This window comes from Branchiostoma belcheri, unplaced genomic scaffold, assembly GCF_001625305.1.
Source record: "Branchiostoma belcheri isolate BF01 breed outbred unplaced genomic scaffold, Haploidv18h27 scaffold102, whole genome shotgun sequence".
NCBI lineage: Eukaryota > Metazoa > Chordata > Leptocardii > Amphioxiformes > Branchiostomatidae > Branchiostoma > Branchiostoma belcheri.
This window is the reverse complement of record NW_017802403.1, coordinates 844,758-864,032: the sequence shown is the minus strand read 5'-3', so window position 1 is coordinate 864,032 and position 19,275 is coordinate 844,758. Positions and strand designations below refer to the sequence as shown.

The following is a 19,275-nucleotide window of genomic DNA, read 5'->3' as shown; positions in this document are numbered from 1 at the left end:
TTACGGGTTCAACTTCTTTTCGCTTCTTAAGGCAATTATGGATGTATTAACATATGGAGCTAATGATTCATGGTTTGTCAAGTGTTATAAGAAGTACGAATTTTTCTGTTTTATCTAAATGAAAAACTAACTCGAATGCAAACTATGAAAGAAGTCTGATTAACTGAGGTGAAGAGAGCTAAAAGACATCTGGTGGCTTTTGACCCGGCCCAGATTCTATCACGATTGAACAATAGGACCCGTGCTCATTGGTCCATCCGTCTCTCTCACAAAGAATGTCCCTTGTAGTTCATGTTTCACTGGACGTTTGGTCGTGTGCAACACATCATTTTGAATGAAAGAAAGACGTATATGTGAATTTGTACTTTTAATAGCTAAGTACAGGTAATGTATGAAAAGGAAAAATACAGTAATATCTTACCTAAACGATGCATACTAATGTGAACTATTAATTACAGGTTCAACGTCTTTTCGCTTCTTGAGGCAGTTGTAGATGTATAAACATATGGAGCTTTTGATACATAGTTTGTCAAGAAATATGTTTTTTTTATAAGTTTAATACTAATTTAAATGCAAACGAACTGCTTGTATAATGAAAACTAAGAGCCACAATTATTCCTTTTCATACCATGGAGAAGTGGTTTGAATATTCCACAGGTAATTATGAAGCCATATTCACACAGTATGACTGATTACATGTAATAAATCTAAAACCCTGTTGACAATGACGAGAGGCTGCAACGACCACGATAAATATAAAATTTCCCATTATGTCTCGGTAAAATTGCAATGGCTAATGGTTCAATAAGCCCAAGAAGAGCTATAAAAAACGAACGGCCCTAGATGATAACCCTATCTTGTCCCGCCGAAGTCTTCACCGATGCCCTCCGTTACCCATCCATAAATATAGTCAAAACAAGTGCATGTAGCTGAAATTGTTGACAGGAAAATGTATACCTATACATTACCAGCCATCTTTATGGATACAATAATAATATCAGTTTGTATCACTCAAGAAAAAATATGCATAAGAGTGTGACATTATCTTCTAAAATATATCCACGGACATTTCATTTTGATATAAGTTCACGGTTCATCTTTTTTTTTTCTTGAAGCGCTGAAGTGTAAAATGGTAGAATAAGCTGATAAAGAGTGGGCTTGTTAAATATATTTACAAGTGCCTAGAAATAAAATTATTTCACAATTCTGTACTAGTGATTTGACATTGTACCTTAGGCCAGGAGTACATTTCAATTCAAATCAAATGGATGTCTACATTCATATTCTAAAGATATCCACGGATATTTTGTCTTAATATAAGTTTACGATCCATGGATTGTATATTTTGCTCGAATTGTAGTAGTGTGAGATGATGGGAAAAACTAAAAAAAAAAGACATTTACAAGAAAGTTACATAATCATTGTATAACTGTCTAGTAAGGCATGTTTTACATAAGGGGACAAGGGCCTACTAACATGTCTACATTCATTTTCTGATTAATCCATTTCAGCCTTTTTCCAATCAAACGCCGGCTCGAAAGCCTAAAGTAGGTTATCTCAAATGGGAAATCTTAGAGAATTCCCACTGCTTTAGCCAAACGTTCTCTCCTATCTATGGCTAATAGTTCAGCTTTCTGAAACTCATTGCCACTGCCGACGGGCAAGTATTGATCTCTTTGGGAGTGATTGTTTCTAAACTTTGATTATAGCCTCGGGGTGTGGCAAAGGACTTGCCGCATCAGCATTTTAAAGATTAAGAAAATCCGTCTGGATCCGCAAGAATATTAGTAAAAGCATTAACATACGCTTCTACCAGTGAATCATACTGTCTATCTTTATTGCAACATATGACAAAATATGGTGACTGCAAACAAAGTTTTAGACTTATATTCATGCCGCCACTCACAATACATAATACATTTGACGAGCACAGCAATTGTTTGTCATTCAAATGCAAACGAACTGCCTATATAATGATAATTAAGAGCCACAATAATTCCATTTCACATCATAGAAAATTGATTTGAATATTCCACAGGTAATTATGAAGCCATATTAACACAGTATGATTTCGTTGCACGTAATAACTTTAAAACGCTGTTGCCTCATAATGTCTATCTTTATTTCAACATTCGACAAATATGGTGACTGCAAAACAAGTTTTAGACTTATATTCATGCTGCCACCGACAATACATAATACGTTTGACAAGCACAGCAAGAATGTACATATTAATTAAATGATGAACATGACCGAATATTTCCAAAGATTGATAGGACGGACATCTTAAAAACATGAAAACCATTTGAAATTTGGAGTAGGAAAAATGATTGTAAATGGAGTAATAATTTAGCGTTATAAACGGTTGATAGAAATGTAGAACCTTTTAAGAATAAAGGCAAAAGAATATCATCTGACAGATTATCAATGCCGGTTACAAAGCCTATCAGTTTCACTGCCTATTGCCACGTATGCTTCGGGAACATAAACACGAGTTGGATGTGTTACTCTTAGCTTTCGAAATAAATTTTATTTTCATTTTTTTCAGATTGCCAACTGTTGATTTTTAATCAAGAACAGTTCTTTATTTTAGATATTGATGATGATGATGATAATGATGGTTATGATAAATGTTTTATTTATTTATTTAGATAATTTTCAAGACTTACAATGCTGCAGCAACCTTCAACGGCCTTAAAACTAAAACAATAAAGATACATTATCTCAATATTTAAACTTCAATTGAGCAGGTCTTAGTAGGTTTTTGCAGCGCTTTATCGTTGAGAAGGTCAACCGGGTAGGTCAGTATACTCTTACGATGTATCATGGAAGATAAACTCCAAGCATATAGTGTACAAAATATGCAGTTTTAATAAAAAAAGATGATAAATAGGTTACACATTGTTTTACATTGAGGTCATACATTATTAGTTTATTATCTAATGCTAGAATAAAGCTTGCCAATGTGCAAAACTATGTTTTATATATATCCTTTAGACATAAATTGTCAGGTGTAAATTGAGCCCATCTGGTCGAAAAATGCAATATAGGTTTTTCAATTATTATTGACATTTTCCATTTATTTCAGTTTGCCAAGGATGAAATAATAACTGATTTTTGGAACTCTTCCTCACCTGCAAACCCGGTGTCTGTGGCCTTGTTGACACAGTGATGTTCTCGACAATGATGTCTGCATGCGTCCTTAGTAACATCTCGGCAGTCATCTGGTTCTATATTGGCTGCTTAGCCACGTTTGTTTTTAAAAAGAAAAGCAAAACGATATAATAAGACCAAGCCAGGTGTACATATATTGAGACACGTGTTTTAATTATGTGTTTATTTGATTTTCTCGTCAAATTACGGGTTCAACAAATACAGACACCATTGTCACACGTTGAGCAACCAAACATTGCGAATCTAAGTGTTCTACATCGATTATTTTATATAAGCGGCTTGTACTTTGGGGTAATTTATTGTACTCTGGACAACGGAATGTAGTGACCGATACAATTTATAGCTAGTTTATTTCGAAAACGCATGTTATCAATTCATTTTTCCAATAATGACATGCATCTGACATGGTTACAAAATGGCCCCATGTTCTGACTGGATGGAATTTATATTCTTAATTGCTTTACAGTTGCAATGTAGATCATTTCATGGCCATTGAAGGTTTTAGTCTGAGATTCGCAATGATTTATTATTGAGTGAAGAATACTACCAAATTTTTCTTTGGTGTTTCAATTTGGACATAAAAGGCATTTTAATTCTTGACAGGATAGAATGGTCTTCTCAGATATCTAGTTTAGCTGTAAAAAAAGTCCACTCGAAATCGGGTCGATTTTTGTCAGCCAAAGACTCATTAATAACTATCGAAGATAAATTGAGAAAACATAAGTGTCCTCAGAAGGTGAATGTAGAAATAAGATTTTATATAAAATATTGATTAAACCAACACCGTATCAATTTATGATTGAATTTTTTTCGGAGGCGTTATATAATTATTAATTTTTGGCAGGCCTGTGCCATTTTTTAAACATATTGCAAACATATTCCTTTGTAGATCATTCAAATGTTGCTGTTAAGGGACCTTTACGCTGTTTAAGCATTTACCTGCTTGGTGGATTAAACAATGCTGGCTGATAGAGCTGAAATGTCACATAGCTCAGTTCACTTTAACCAATTAAAACAGCATTATTAGCCAGAACTCGGCTCCAAGTCGCCCTTCAGAGTTCGTTAACGGTGTGTTTTTAGAGTGCTGCATCAGCCTTTTCCTTTTGGTGTGTCAGCCATGAAATATTTAAGATGATTGAGAGGACGGTAGCGTGCTGTTAACGCCGATGATTGAATAGAAAAGCGATCTGAGTTAACATCCCGGGTGACAACACAATACAAAATGTCACACGACCGTTGGGATAAATGGTGCTCTCTTTTTGGAGACAATGGAGGGGCAAGGGACGGAGAAGCTGTACAGCACTTACCGTTGTATTTTACAGTGACTTTGCCGTTGGTCACAAGGGACTCTACGGTGCCATTTGCAGCCATGGTACGGCAGTCTTCCTCGCGGCAACCTGCGGCGCCCAATCACTCCTCCACCGCCCCCATCCGAGCACCGCGCGTTACGGGCTTACTGTTTACGATAACCTCCCTCCTTAGCACAGCCGGCAACTTGGAAAATTCAATTTACCATTAGCACCGTGTAGACTGCATCATGCAGATTCATCGTGCTCATCGAGCATCATTATGCATGCATGGGTAACACATTGATAAAGCCCGGCGGTGATTGGGGGATGAATAATGCTGCAGTGTACAGATACTTACACCGTATAAGACGCTGCCCCAGAAGTGCTTTTCTTTCCCCCGGCAATCTGGAATGGCACGATCACGCAACAACCGCCTCGCTTGCCGAGATTAACAGTTAATAGACTATGACATGTGACGTATCGCGAAGCAGACTTGTCCAATGCTCACGAATATGGCTGAATGCTATACCCATTTGTTTAGAGAATGGAAACCTGTGGAGGTGGAACGCGTACGATGTTCCCATGGTATTTCAACAAGGACCTGCTTGGTAAAAATCGATTATTTAGGCCCACAAAGAAGGGCGACTTTGCATTAACGAGCAGTTTTATAGAAGCATCCCTACCCACCGTTTTATAGTGAAGATTGGAGGACTATTGTAAAGCTGGCTGCACGCACCAGCTGCATTAAGTGGAATACAGGCCCTTTGCACAAACCTTGCACATATGTGTGTGCCGCTGTGGTATAGAGTTTAAGTAATTAGTATTGCTGTTTTTTTCCTAAATAGCAATGTGTTCTAAGATCTTTGATGTTTTTTAATCATTTCTTAACAATGCGATTTTAGCTTAGCATGAAAGTTCATCTGTGTTGGTACAAATCATTATGAAATAAATACGTCACGTTCCAAGAGTAGACGGGTCCATTCTGTGAACAAGGTTGATGGAGTCAACCGAAAATTTGGCGTAAGTCCCAATTCTGTAGTCTAAGTGTTGGAAGTTAAAGCTTAGTCTTTATTTCATAATGTAATTTTAGGGTGGCAAAACTAGCTGGTTCGGCCTGATATTAACAAAATTACTATTTCTTAGCACATTTACGTTATTTCCTTCTATTGAAACTTCCTTTTTTGAACCGGGGAAGAACCGTTAAAAAAAGGCAACAAAACATGATCTTAATTTTGTATGCGCCACCTATAAATGGCTAGAACTAAATTACAATACAAACCAAGCAACTGTATCTGCATCTGTATAGCCGGTATAACCGCCCTTCGGCGTAACACACCAGCTTCTGTATCTGTATAGCCGGTATAACCGCCCTTCGGCGTAACACACCAGCTTCTGTATCTGTATAGCCGGTATAACCACCCTTCGGCGTAGCACACCAGCTGTTTTCCGTCAGTCCCTACCCATTATTTTTTGCTCCACATATATTAGTGTGCAACGGGAAAGTGTTGATTCAACTACGTTAAAGAAGTGACTAATAAACTTAACATATTTAGCTCCCTTCAATTGCATTGGATGTCATTTACTGCATTGCCTTGTGAGTTCAATTTTATTTCCGCCTATTTCTAATGCGTTGCTTGCCTCATCGTCAAGTAATCTTACACTTCGCTGCTCGCAGAAATGTTTTGATTAAAGAACTTTCCACAATTTAGGGAATGATCGTGCGGATATATGACATTTTGCGCTCCCAATTTTACCCGACCTTTCGTGTATGATTCGTGCGTTGGCATTTACAAATTAATAGCACCAAACACATAAACCTAAGTTGGATTTTCGTTGGTATTTATATGCGAGGACTGCGGTACATAGCAAGCTATAATGAGAGAAGACCGGGATTCAAGTACTTGGACAGGATTCCACAGGAAGAGATTGATTTGAATAGCATCGGTTTGGGTATATCTAGTGTGTATGATAAAATGTAAGCCTTGCTTTATCTGTATGTAATGGTAACGGGTGTTTACTATACTGTTTATTTGTTTGTTTGTTTGTTTGTTTTAGACAGGGTAAGCAGGAAATATTGACGGAAATAAAAACACGTTGCATGCATTAGTAGTTACAACATGTTAGTATTATAAAATGTAGATGAGATGAATTGACCTGGTTTATTAAAGCATTATTTTACACACTAAAAGTACAACATTATAGCCCTAACTCTAAATTGTAGCGTACTATCATACATGCTAAAAAGTATAGTATATTACTTAGACTAAATATATACATTTCGAACTTACAAAGCATTCAAGAGTATTCATGAATCTAGATATCAGACATTTGAACTAGCAAAAGTTGTTCGCGTTTCTAAGCTCGTGGCCATGTGACTACCCATGCGTTTTTGGTGTAGCCATTTTTATTATGTACATGTAGACCTGAGCAGGGCTTTAGCAAACCTAATTTTTTGATATTTTGTGTGTTCCCTAAAACTACGTAATTCAGCCTTTTGTACAATGTATTGTATTATTAGGCTGCAATGTTGTTTTATTTTTATGTCAATTTGCAAATAAACCATTTATAACAAGGTAGTGGTTTTTCCGTTTGTTTTATAAAGGGGGTTACACCACAAGCCTGCAGGGCTTATATGTATTACCCAAGAATCCCAAATCAAGTTATATGATCAATAGACTACTGCCCTACTTCTTAGTTGATATCAAAGACTTAATCTTGATTTTTCCACCTGTATTTTAAAGAAACAACGGATCCCTATATATATTCCAGCTGTTATTCGATATCAAGCGATAAAAAGCATTGATAATGTGCAAAACATGGAATTTTACTTTTTTTTCAAATCTATACCGTCTGTGGTTTGGTAGCTGGTTTTGCCATTCAAACCTTTTCGAAGCGTTTAAGTTTAAAAGAAAATGTAATGTTGACTTGGAAATGTTTCAATTATCTCAACATACTAATTCAACCAGATTCTAAAAAAATTGAATTAATGGGTTGTCTGAGGCATTTAGCATAAAATAAATAGAGATCGTAGGAATAGAGACTAAGGTGAAGAGAAAAACAGCATCAGAAAATTCATGATGCCATGCTACTGAGAACGAATGTCACTGGGAGAGCAAACGCATTAAAGCAACTTTCAGTAAAAAATGACTTTGCAGTTTTTGATGTGACTTCATCGTTAGTAAATCTGTAAAAAACAGGCAACACACCTGCACGGATGAATGTTTACTGTCTTAGACGTTGTTTCACATATCTTTTATGAGCGTTTTGTCATGATGCACATGGTCTAGGCAGAGGGAGGATTATTGCAAAATCACGCCTGCCTCCGGTCTAATCACCGAGTTCGTGTTTGGAATGTACTTTAGAATATGAATTATTGAACCAATATCTTCAAAGTCAGCACTTCTAATTTCGCCGGGTACCTCAAGATCGTCCCATTTTGAAACGGTGATTTTTAAAGAGATATCAGTATATGTAATATGAACGGTCAAATTCCTGCTATTACACAGTTATACGTATCAGAAACAAATATATTTCTTCGCTGATTAATACTTTATTTACATAACATTTACCTTAATTGGTTTTTGTTATTCATCAAGATATCAAAACATAACAAGGACAGTGTGGCCCTGCACTCAAGTTTATAACTTATATTAACAGCGCCACACAACAATAAAGCACAATTAGCATTTAAATACACACAAAGTTGACATATCTGTGCGCCGTAGTCCCACCACCCCAAGACACTGAAAATATTAATACTAACGAATTTATTTTAAAAATGAGATTACGTGTTAACCTCCTATATCTCATTGTTTAATTGTTTAATTCTGTTTCTGTGCATCAGACAATTACCCACTTTACTTTTTGTCTCGTGTTGTTATTACTATTTCATGTCCAGTGGTTAGTATAAGATAAGATGATATAATGTAAGTTAATATAATATATTTTGCTTCATTGCGTCACCAATATCCATTTTTTTTTCAAATGCTCATGTCAGATATTCATGTGCACAGGGGGACATAGTGTAGCAGGAGCCCCTTAGAACAGAATAATGTGCTTACATTATGTATCATTTTTGTTTAATAATCACCTTAGATATATATTATTCATTGTACAATGGAAAGAATAAGTTACCCACACATCAGTAGGGACAGATTATTGTTTGGATGTAGCAGATATAAGCCAAACCATAAAAAGGGTAGGATGTTTTCTTAAAAAAAAGAACACAACTTTCTTATAAAAGGACAGAAAATACCAGAGTTGGCTACGTTGCTGCTTATAGAGGAAAAATGCTGCAAACGGTTTTTAAGTAGAAACATATATTATCTATATTGCATATAAAGTATAGTGTGCTTCCGCTGCTAGAGTGACTTATCATCTTTGACAAAGACAAATGAACCAATTGTCCGATCTTTTTATGGATAAATGTGGGTCGATTAAGGGGTCTCGTGAATTTACATAAGGCCATGCGGGTACTGCCATCTGCTTTGTACAGACAAAAAGCACATCTGACAATCATTCAATAGAGCCTCAATATGAGCTGATCCTGTGTCCATAATTCAATCAGGAACATAGGTGGCATGACTTTAATCAATTTTGTTCCCAAATAGTGATGCGTTTTAAATGAATTACTACCAGCATATGCATCTGATTATTACCATAGGAGCAACGTATTATGGTGGTATAAAAGTATTATGGAATTTCTTCCCAAACCCGTGCTTCTATGGCGAATACCATCGTCGTCAAGCTTTCAATCAAAACAAACATCCACCGCTATATTTTGGCATAGCCATTTTCTACCGTATACACCTAGCTTTGTACTAGGAAATAAAAAAAAAGGCCTTCTATTCATTCTGTAAAAATTCTCTGATTCGTAGCTTCCTATACTGTTTCTCTAATGAAACCAGAGAAGACTACTTATATGTTAATGCCCCGACCCAAGGTGTATATAGTGAGATAATACCTGGTCAGGTGCGATTTCCACCGAATAAACCACCAAGTGAGCGTAGCGAACGAGGTAGTTTATGCGATGGTTATCGTACCTGACCAGGGAATATAACACCATATACACCGATGACATATATATAGCCTATCTAACTGACACAGTTTTGGCACAAATTCCTTGACAAAATTCATTTATTGCCAAAAAAAACTTGCATAAATCTCTTCTCTAACTGATTTGGGGGCTAAGATTGTCTGGAAGTAGAAACAGGCAGCCACTATATATCCAAATGAATGTTTTTTTGACATTTTTTTATTACGGCGTGAACCCAGCACATCAATGATCTGACAACATACATTTGTGCACACTGGAACCGTCTGTAACCCCATCGCTGCTTCATCTATAATACATCAATCTTCCAGAATGTTTTATGAATGGAAAATTCACAGACACACCATGTAATTGCTGTACGTTTGCCACCATTTGTCATTTTCAGATGCAGTGATCCATAATGGTGGTATTTTCCAGATCTGAAAACTATTTTTTCAGATAACTCATTTTGAATATGCTAAAGGTGTTTACTGGCACTGAATGTTTAATAGATGGAAAATTCACAGACACACCATGTAATTGCTTTACGTTTGCCACCATTCATAATTTTTTAGATGCAGTGATCAATAATGGTGGTATTTTCCATATCTGAAAACTACTTTTTCAGATAACTCATTTTGAATGTGCTCAGGGTGTTTACTGGCACTGGATGTTACATAGATTAAAAATTCACAGACAGATCATGTATATATATAGTTGCTTTGCTTATGTCAACATTTATCATTTTAATTTTTTAGATGCAATGATCCATAATGGTGGTATTTTCCGGATCTCCTTTTTGGATAACTGACTTAAGCTATGCTAAAGACGTTTACTGGTATTGGATGTTTAATAGATGGAAAATTCACAGACATATCATGTAATTGCATTGTGTTTGTCAACATTCATCATTTTCAGATGCAGTTATCCATAATGGTGATATTTGTAAAACATTTTTTTTTCGGATAACTGATTTTAACTATGTTAAAGGTGTTTACTGGTATTGAATGTTTAATAGATGGAATATTCACAGACACACCATGTAATTGCTTTGCGTTTGCCACCATTCATATACAGTAATCCATAATGGTGGTATTTTTCAGATCTGAAAACTAATTTTTCAGATAACTTATTTTGAATGTGCTAAAGGTGTTTAATGGTACTGAATGTTTAATAGATGGAAAATTCACAGACACACCATGTAACTGCTTTGCGTTTGTCAAAATTCATCATTTTCAGATGCATTGATCTATAATGGTGGTATTTTTCGGATCTCCTTTTGGATAACTGACTTAAGCTATGCTAAAGGTGTTTACTGGTATTGAATGCTTAATACATGGAAAATTCACAGACATACCATGTAATTGTTTTGCGCTTTTCAACATTTATCATTTTCAGATGCAGTTATCCATAATTGTGATATTTGTGAAAACAACTTTTTTCGGATAACTGATTTTAACTATGTTAAAGGTGTTTACTGGTACTGAATGTTTAATAGATGGAAATTCACAGTTATGTAATTGTTGTACGCCTGCCATCATTTATCATTTCAGATTCAGCAACAAAGAATTATGATATTTGTCGGAATTTTTTTCAGATAATGCATTTTAACTATTATAGTTAAAATATAACATAATTTAGAAGGTGTGTACAGGCACAATTGTAAGACAACATATTGTCTTATCTGTAGCTATGTTACGCTCCATTAAATTGTTGTAATGGGCAAAAAGTAATTATGTTACTGTTATTACAGCTATCGCCTTAAAAACAAATTGCGTTTAATCTTTAGAAAACTATTTCTTAAGCCCAGCCTCCGAGTCACAGTACGTATTGTAAGGCACAGCAATTTTCTCAGTATCGACCAAAGAAAGAAAATCGAAAACTACAATTTGTGCAAGATCTTCATTTTAAACAAGACACTGGTCGATACGGATGTACAGACAGGTAAAGTCGGAAACTTCTAAGATTAGAATTAGGTTTTGGGACTACCCTGGCGCCTGGTAGTCGGGTCTCCGTCCCTGCATGTAGAATGTCATTTGGAAAACTGAGACAGAACAGGCGTTATTGATTACATGGAAACAGCGGAGGGAGTTATTCACAGAGAACTGTAATACAAGTAAAAAAGGAAAATTGTGACCTTGTTTTTCGACACAAAGACGTGGTTATTTATATACTGGTCGACCTAAAACCTATCGCATTTTAATTGGTCAAGAGTTTGCTAGAAGCAGCAAAGAGAAACAGTCACCTTATTCTTTCGACAACAAGGCCCTATATTTGTGTGGTGCTCGACCCTAAAAATGCCCTATAGTTTATGGTGAAGGGTCAGTATATGCACGGGTACAAATTGCAATAGAAGACACCTCTACGGTATTTTGAGCCAACCTTCACGTAATTAAATGCCAGTCGTATTTAGATGCCAAATTGTGTAGAAGACTTTCTAATTAATATAAAACTTCATTTAATCTACAACCGTGATAAAATTGGGCAGATGATCAAATGTGTTTAGCATTTAGCCATTTGTAGTATTTTCAGTCGATAGACAATTTTACCAACAAGCTAAAATCTGTTCTTACAAACGCCCCCTTTCGGAATATAACGTTAGTTCATCTTTATTTTTAACATCACAAAGAAACGAGAAAAAGCCGAGCCTCTGTATTAGTGTACTTTTAGAGCTATTTGTAATACGAACATGTATATTACCTTTTCATCTGTTCACTTGTACTTAGCCCGATAGGGCATGAATGTACAATAAAGGTTATTATTATTATTTTTAATCGTCGCGTCGACCGGCAAGAGTCAAGTGACGCTAACATGACAGAACGGTAATATCTTCTCTCTGTTACATCATGGAACTCCAGGTGTTATCTGCGACTTAAACGCCTGTAATAGCGCCAAGACATATTTACGTTATTACGTTAACTTAACCCTAAACAGTACACCTGGGGTCCGCGCGGACCCCAGCACTATATATTCTGTAATATCTTTTTTGTTTCTAAAGATTTTTTTCTGAAATTTTAGGTAATTGTCACCCACAAAGTTGTCTCTCAATATAGTGCAGAAAACTCCGTTTCTACCGTTTATAAAAAAAATTATATCTGATTTTCTTTTGGGGTCCGCGCGGACCCCAGCCGGCTTTCGATCATAATGGATACACTGGCGTTCTTATACATTACCTTATTTCCATTTTTATATGTTTTTATGCACTCATCGTATGTCTACCAAGTTTTCAGAGAATGGTGTAGTAATAGAATTAGATTTTAATAACTTTGGTGTAATTATCACGTCATATGACGTCAGAGCTAATAATATAGTCCGCCATATTGGATTTTGACCAATGAGCATATTCTATGCATATTAAATGATTTAACTTATATCTAATTATGTAATATGTTATTAATGTTGGAAAAGAAGTGTAATTTAATATAAAACTCAGAAAATTTTAATGTTTAAACCAAAATTACTTCTATTTTCAAAAAAACTGCCTGCTAGAAAACCGTTGCCATGGCAACACAAAAAACCATCAACTTACTAGTATTAAACTAATATGAACTTTTTTTCAGAGACATTTCAGGAAAGGTCTCCAAATTTGATACTTCTAGCGCAAACCGTTTAGCCGCTATCTGAGATCAAAGTTGGGCCTCAAAACCCCCTTCAGTCTGAAATGGGTTTAAAAATCGGGTATTTCTTCTTGTCTTCTTTTCTTCACCAAAAAATAGAAAAAGTTCAAAATGTATGATTCTTGTATGTAATGTGGACACAGAGGTCCCCACATCAGTTTGCAAAACAATTGAGCTGGTAGCATGTTGACAATTTCTAAATATTAGAAAAAAAATGTTCTGGGGTCCGTGCGGACCCCAGGTGTACAGATTAATCAGTCCGGGAAGGTGTTCTGTTGAGGGTTAAAAGATAAGATTGCCTGGGGGTGTTTGGGATCCTTATCAAAAATTCAATAAGTGTCTGAAAAAGGTAAAACCTGGCTGGTGTCTCTACATCAGATAAAGACTAAACTTTAAGAAAGCTGTCAAAAGACAAGACGATGATGCATCTGCCTTTTAAAGGGTTAGACTCCACGACGTTAATTCTTTTATCAGATGGCTCCAGGAAGTCCTTCATTATCTGACGTCTGGTCTACTTACTTGTGCCGTTTGTTAATCAATCATGTAAAAGCAGTACTCTCCAAGCACAGGTTAGGGTTTGGGTTATTTTTGGCGTGCTTTTAGATTTTTTATCAAGTTTCGTGTTTGCACTGGAATTTTTCTTTCACCTAACCCAACCTATGCCGGCAGTCCAAAGCATCAATTTCCTATAAACCTAAAGGCATTCAATCGGCCACACGCCTCCGGTTTACGCCTAATTGTAGAACAACCGTAATGTGCTGAAGTGATTAGGTTTATAGCACATTGATGCTTTCGACTGCCGGCAGAGGTTGGGTTAGGTGAAAGAAAAATTCCAGTGCAGATAAGAAAACCCGATAAGACACGCCAAAAATAACCCCAAACCCTAACCTGTGCTTGGAAAGAAAACAAGTAGGGCCTTCTCTGGAAACAGTTTATCACATCATACCCATGTATTTTATATATAACTGTTCAGTTTTTTCTGGATGCACTGGGAATTTTTCAATCCAATCCGATTCGAATCAAATGTAGGAACAATATAAACAGGAGATGTAGACTTTTGAGAAGTCTGAAGAAGTCTGCAGTTAAAATCAATATCGCTAGTTGGCTCTTTAAACACGCATGTTCAGCACGGCAAACATTAGGATATTATGGATAAGACAATATATATCTAATATTGGCATTACAGACATTTCTTAGCCCATTTTGTAATTATTTCACTTCGTTCATTTGGAAAGATCAAAACAAGCTTCTTAAAAGGTCCCTTTATTTTTGGGCACTGCCCATAAATAGCTAGAACAAGCCTATGATACAAAAAAAAGCAGTCCCATTTTGTTAGTGAGATCAGTGGCTTCGCATTTTTTTCATCAGAATATTTATATTTCAGTCCATACCATGGTATGGATGAAATATATTGTGTTCTCTCATGTTTCCCCTTCTCCTCCTTCTTCTCCTGCCAAACAGTCAAAGGGATTCAACTCCGCCATCATTCAGCCAAATGACTTGAAATTTGGCATGGAGGTAGAGTGGGCCGATACCCCCATGCGTTTTTTTTTTCATTTTTTCGATACATGCCTTTGAAAAATTTTTATGAAGGTTTTTTTGGCATTTTTCACCAAAAATGGATTTTTGGATCCTGAGCCCTGGTTTTACAACCAAATGATCTGAAATTCGGTATAAGGGTACCTTGAACATATGTCTACAGATTAGCAGTCACATATTTGGCATACACCACTTACAAATGACTCATTTGGGGGACTTTAATGGCTATTTTCAGCAAATAAAAGGGCCAAAAGTGCTATACCCGTTCCATGTTCTATCAAAAGAATGGCCCGTTCCATCTGCCCTTGGCCATGGAACACGTGTTCCATTGCGGGTTACCTGGGGTCACATTGCACGTAAGTCGCGCGTAATGACCCACACATTCAATTTTATGTGCCCAAGACCTTCAAAATGTATCAAATCTCATCATTGTTAGTATTTGCATACCTGTAAAAAGATTAGTAAAGCTTTCGAGATTCAATGTGCTTGTTCTTACATCTTTGTTCTCAATTACATAGCTAATATATAATTCATTTATTTGAGAATCTTTGCCAGTTTTACACTAGGGTAAGTTTGGAATAGTCCACTTTTGCGTGGGAGGGAGATGGACTGAAATATGCTGTATTTGCTCCCAAGCAAATGTCGGCCTCTCTAGTTGGGATAGGATTACATAAACGACCAAAAATCTACTTTATAAATCCAGTTTTGCCACTCTGAAATTGTATCGGGTCCCTTTAAATATGCACATCGGATTCTGTATGTTTTCTTACTGGAATAAAAAAAAAGGAAAACCCCTGCATTTCTTTCCAAACAATTTTGTACTATAGTCATTTTAACAGTGCATACGTATGGAAATCGTGTTTAAACTGTGTGCATCGATCATCAGAGCAGATACATTATTTTTAGAACTCATTAATCCTAAAACTTCAATGACAAAATGCAAATCTGCGGTGGCTGACAAAGTAATATATTTCGCACTGAGATAGGCACTTCAAGCATATATTTGGTACGTATCTTAAGGTTACTTTACAGAGCGATGATGAGCAATGATGAGTGTTGAAAGTAAGTTTCTCCTTCAGTAACTTCTGCAATAGATTACACTGAGCCAATTTAAGTGATGTCATACGGACATCGACATACTAACAAATGAAGTCGTTTGCATTTCATTAAACTATAAGCTATGAGTCATGGTATATATTATCAAATGCTATTATGATATCAACGTGTTTTTTTTAATTAATGCATATTTTGTTTTCTGTTCACAACCATATTTCCCCCCTTTAACCATGGGTATCTGACAATATTCAAATCTTATACAGATCATTCCTCGATACAAAAAGACCTATTCTTCACTTGTAAATACTTTGATTAGATATTATGTTCTATGGGTATAGGAACAAAATGTTTACCCATTAAATATTTGGTTGTATATCCTGCTATACAGTTGATCTATATTATTTTGATTGTTAATGAGTTTTTCAGTTCAGTTTATGTTAGTCTTCTGTTCATTCTGTTGTATTATTTTTTGTATTCCTTTGTTATTTTTTGCTACATTGTTTTAAATAAACTCCAGGAAGGTTAGTAGATGTATTCACTGATAGAGATCTAAAAAAACATACTGTTTGACTCATGCAATCCATAGTTTTTCAAATGTCTAATAAGCGCCTTATATCCATTATAAAAGTGGCTGCGAGAATATAAGTTGTACCTAACTTGACTTCGCAGTCAATTAATCCATGTCCTTTTATCTGTATTCATCACTATGCTTATGAATAAAAATAAAAAAAAATAAACCAAACCCATTGACGTATTCCACGTAAGGGGTGTCCTTTGAGTTTCCATTACACATTTTGCAGAGGAATTCATATCTAAGAGCCCGGTACATTGGAAGCAAATGTCAATCTATATTAGTTTAATGAGAATAGGAACAAGATGCTCACCCATTAGATATTTGGTTGTATAACATGTTATACAGTTGATCTATATTATTTTTATTGTTAATGAGTTTTTCAGTTCAGTTTATGTTAGTCTATTTTATTTTATTTTATTTTATTTTTGATTTCATTTTATTTTATTTCATTCATTTTATTTTATTTTATTGCGTTGTTATTTTTTGTTACGTTGTTTTAAATAATTTCCAGGAAAATAAGTGGTTGTATTCACTGATGGAGATCAAAATAGACCAAACAGAACCCATTGACGCATTCCACGTAAGAGGCGTTCTTTGAGTTTCCATTACAATTTCGGCGAGGGAATACATATCTAAGAGCCCGGTACATTGGAAGCAAAGGTCAAGCGTAGAGGTGCGATCAATGAATACGTTCAGCAACGTAAAGCGACTTCCGGATAAGAAGGGGCGCTTGTATAATGGTTCTCTTGGTGCTGTCGGGAACATGAAGCCTGTCCTTGGAGGTTTTAGTTCAGCCTGCTAAAGTAAACTTGGGCGTTGTAAGTTGATATTGAAATTAACCTAGAGAAAAGATTGCGCCTTGTGCCGTATAAAGTTCTGCATAAAACTCATTGAAGTTGTGAAACTTGCTATATTAAAAAAAAATAGTGTAAAGTAGCAACACTAGATATATGCATAGCCTAATGAAACGCTATGACAAAGTAGAGTACACCATTGCACAAAACTTAATAAAGATCTGTGCAGGTTTGGATTCTTATGTCATAAAAAGTTAGACGAGATATTCTTAGCAAACTGTCTTTCTGGTTTTATTACAGGTTCACATGACTTCATTAATTTTTGTTTTGGAACATAATATTCAAGTAAATTTCCTAAAAGTTGGACTACTACTATATATGGTTGCACCTTAGCAGAATAACGTGCTGAATAGAAATTACAATTGGTACTATATGCATTATATTGCAACTTGCATTATTTTCAATTTCAATATACGTAGCACTTACTCTATCCTAGCTTGCGGAGAGCACTGACCTCAATATTGACATTCTTATCAGTCTGTGGTTACAACATCTCCCTTTCCTTCATTCACATAACTACAGACAGACATTAAGCAACAAGATACACATGTCAACACCAAAAAAGAAAGGCATCTAATGTAACATCCTTTGGCCTTCTTAGCATACTTTCAAAATTCATCCCATTGTATCTTATAATAAATAATCTTATAATATATAATGTTTAATACAGTTAAATAGCAAAGTTATAAATCTAATCGCAAAGAGCCCAATTACAACAGTTGTAAATGTGTAAAATGCGATGTATTTGTGACTCGATTAAAATGATCAAATAAATCAATTCATTCATTCATTTCTCCAGTCATTCATTCCTTAAAAAAATACTATTCAGTGGGGATCCTTGACATAAACGTTTAGACTAACATTCATTTACGTCTTTTGGAATTTTTGTACATTTTTGTGGTCCCGTTGCTTACGACGTTGTCACAATGAATACGTGCGAGATAGTGTAATGCATTGCCTTTTTTCGATCATAAACCAATCATGAAACAAACGTTACCGGGCTCTTGTTTGTTTGTTTATTTGTTTGTTTATTTGGACAACAGCAATAAAAATTATACATAATACACTAATAATTAATAAAACAAGTGCAGGAGGAGTTTATTTAGCTTATGCTAGGCCCTCCTCCTCTAAAGTAACCAAAACTAAACATAATTGAATTTAAATAATACATACTTATATAAGGATTTGTTACAAAAATAATTCAAACATGGGCAAACGATACAATAACAATGATGACACAATAGTATACATAAATTAAGATAAAATGAAGTTGATATGAAATAATACGTACATTCATAAGGAATTGATAGCAAAATAATTCAAACATAGGCAAAATGAAATAAAACAATAGTATACATAAAATAAAAATGCTCTCTTACAGAATTAATAATAACCAAACCCCTGCACGTCCCTCCAAGTTTTTGGTAATAGATTTCTCGGGAAGGCAAAAGAAGAAGGTCATCCCAAGGACAAACTTTAATCGGCTTACAAGACAAACGTCTCTGAAAACGGTCCCGCCACAATCGCTTTAAGATGAATCTAGCGGTGAGCCTGAATAATGCCAGGTATTTTAGTTTGGCATTTAGCCAGGCTCACTTCAAGGGTATTTTAGGTATATTAAATAAGAATTCTGTCTAAAAAGCAGTTTTTTTAAAGAAAGTTCAATTTGTAATGCAAAATGAAACCTATTCTTTTTGGATCAAGTAAAATTAAGTTAAAAATGTGGAAAAACTAAATGGCTTTGAATAAATATCTAGAAATATACTAATTCATAATCCAGCCAATCTTAGAATCTGGTTACTATAGAATATTGTATTATTTTGTAGAGTATTTTGCAGGAGTAATAATATTGTCATTTCACAATTTACCGCAATGTTACTTCTAATTATATCATACAAAAAACTTTCATCTGAAGAATTTGTACACATGTTAACGGAGTTCTCAATTAATTATTTTTCAACTTCATGTTTAGGTTTTCTTGTATTCATATGTGAGTTTTGGCGCATTCCCGAATAAAATGTATTTCCCTGATTATGGTTGGTGAATTTTTGCACCTTAATAATGTTTGACCGTTATGCCAACTCACATGTAGTTATTGAGAAAACCGTGAAAGGTGCACGGCCAATATACAGGCTGACTA

At 35.3% G+C, this 19,275-nt stretch overlaps 1 protein-coding gene across 7 annotated transcripts in view; it reads right to left on the bottom strand.

The window, feature by feature from the left end:
• Window positions 1–19,275, bottom strand: part of LOC109474858 (erythrocyte band 7 integral membrane protein-like) — a 68,653-nt gene that overhangs the window by 26,774 nt on the left and 22,604 nt on the right. For 4 of the 7 annotated variants that reach the window (XM_019775319.1, XM_019775328.1, XM_019775342.1 and 1 more), the window contains exons 1-2: window positions 4,482–4,850; window positions 3,135–3,242 (exon numbers count right to left, since the gene is read on the bottom strand). The exons of 2 other annotated variants lie outside the window; for them this stretch is intronic. In XM_019775319.1, coding sequence (XP_019630878.1) covers window positions 3,135–3,242; window positions 4,482–4,545 — 172 coding nt within the window. In that variant the 5' untranslated portion in view covers window positions 4,546–4,850. Of the gene's footprint in view, window positions 1–3,134; window positions 3,243–4,481; window positions 4,851–19,275 lie in introns of those variants that run through there. One more of the 7 variants, XM_019775351.1, reaches the window with a different exon arrangement.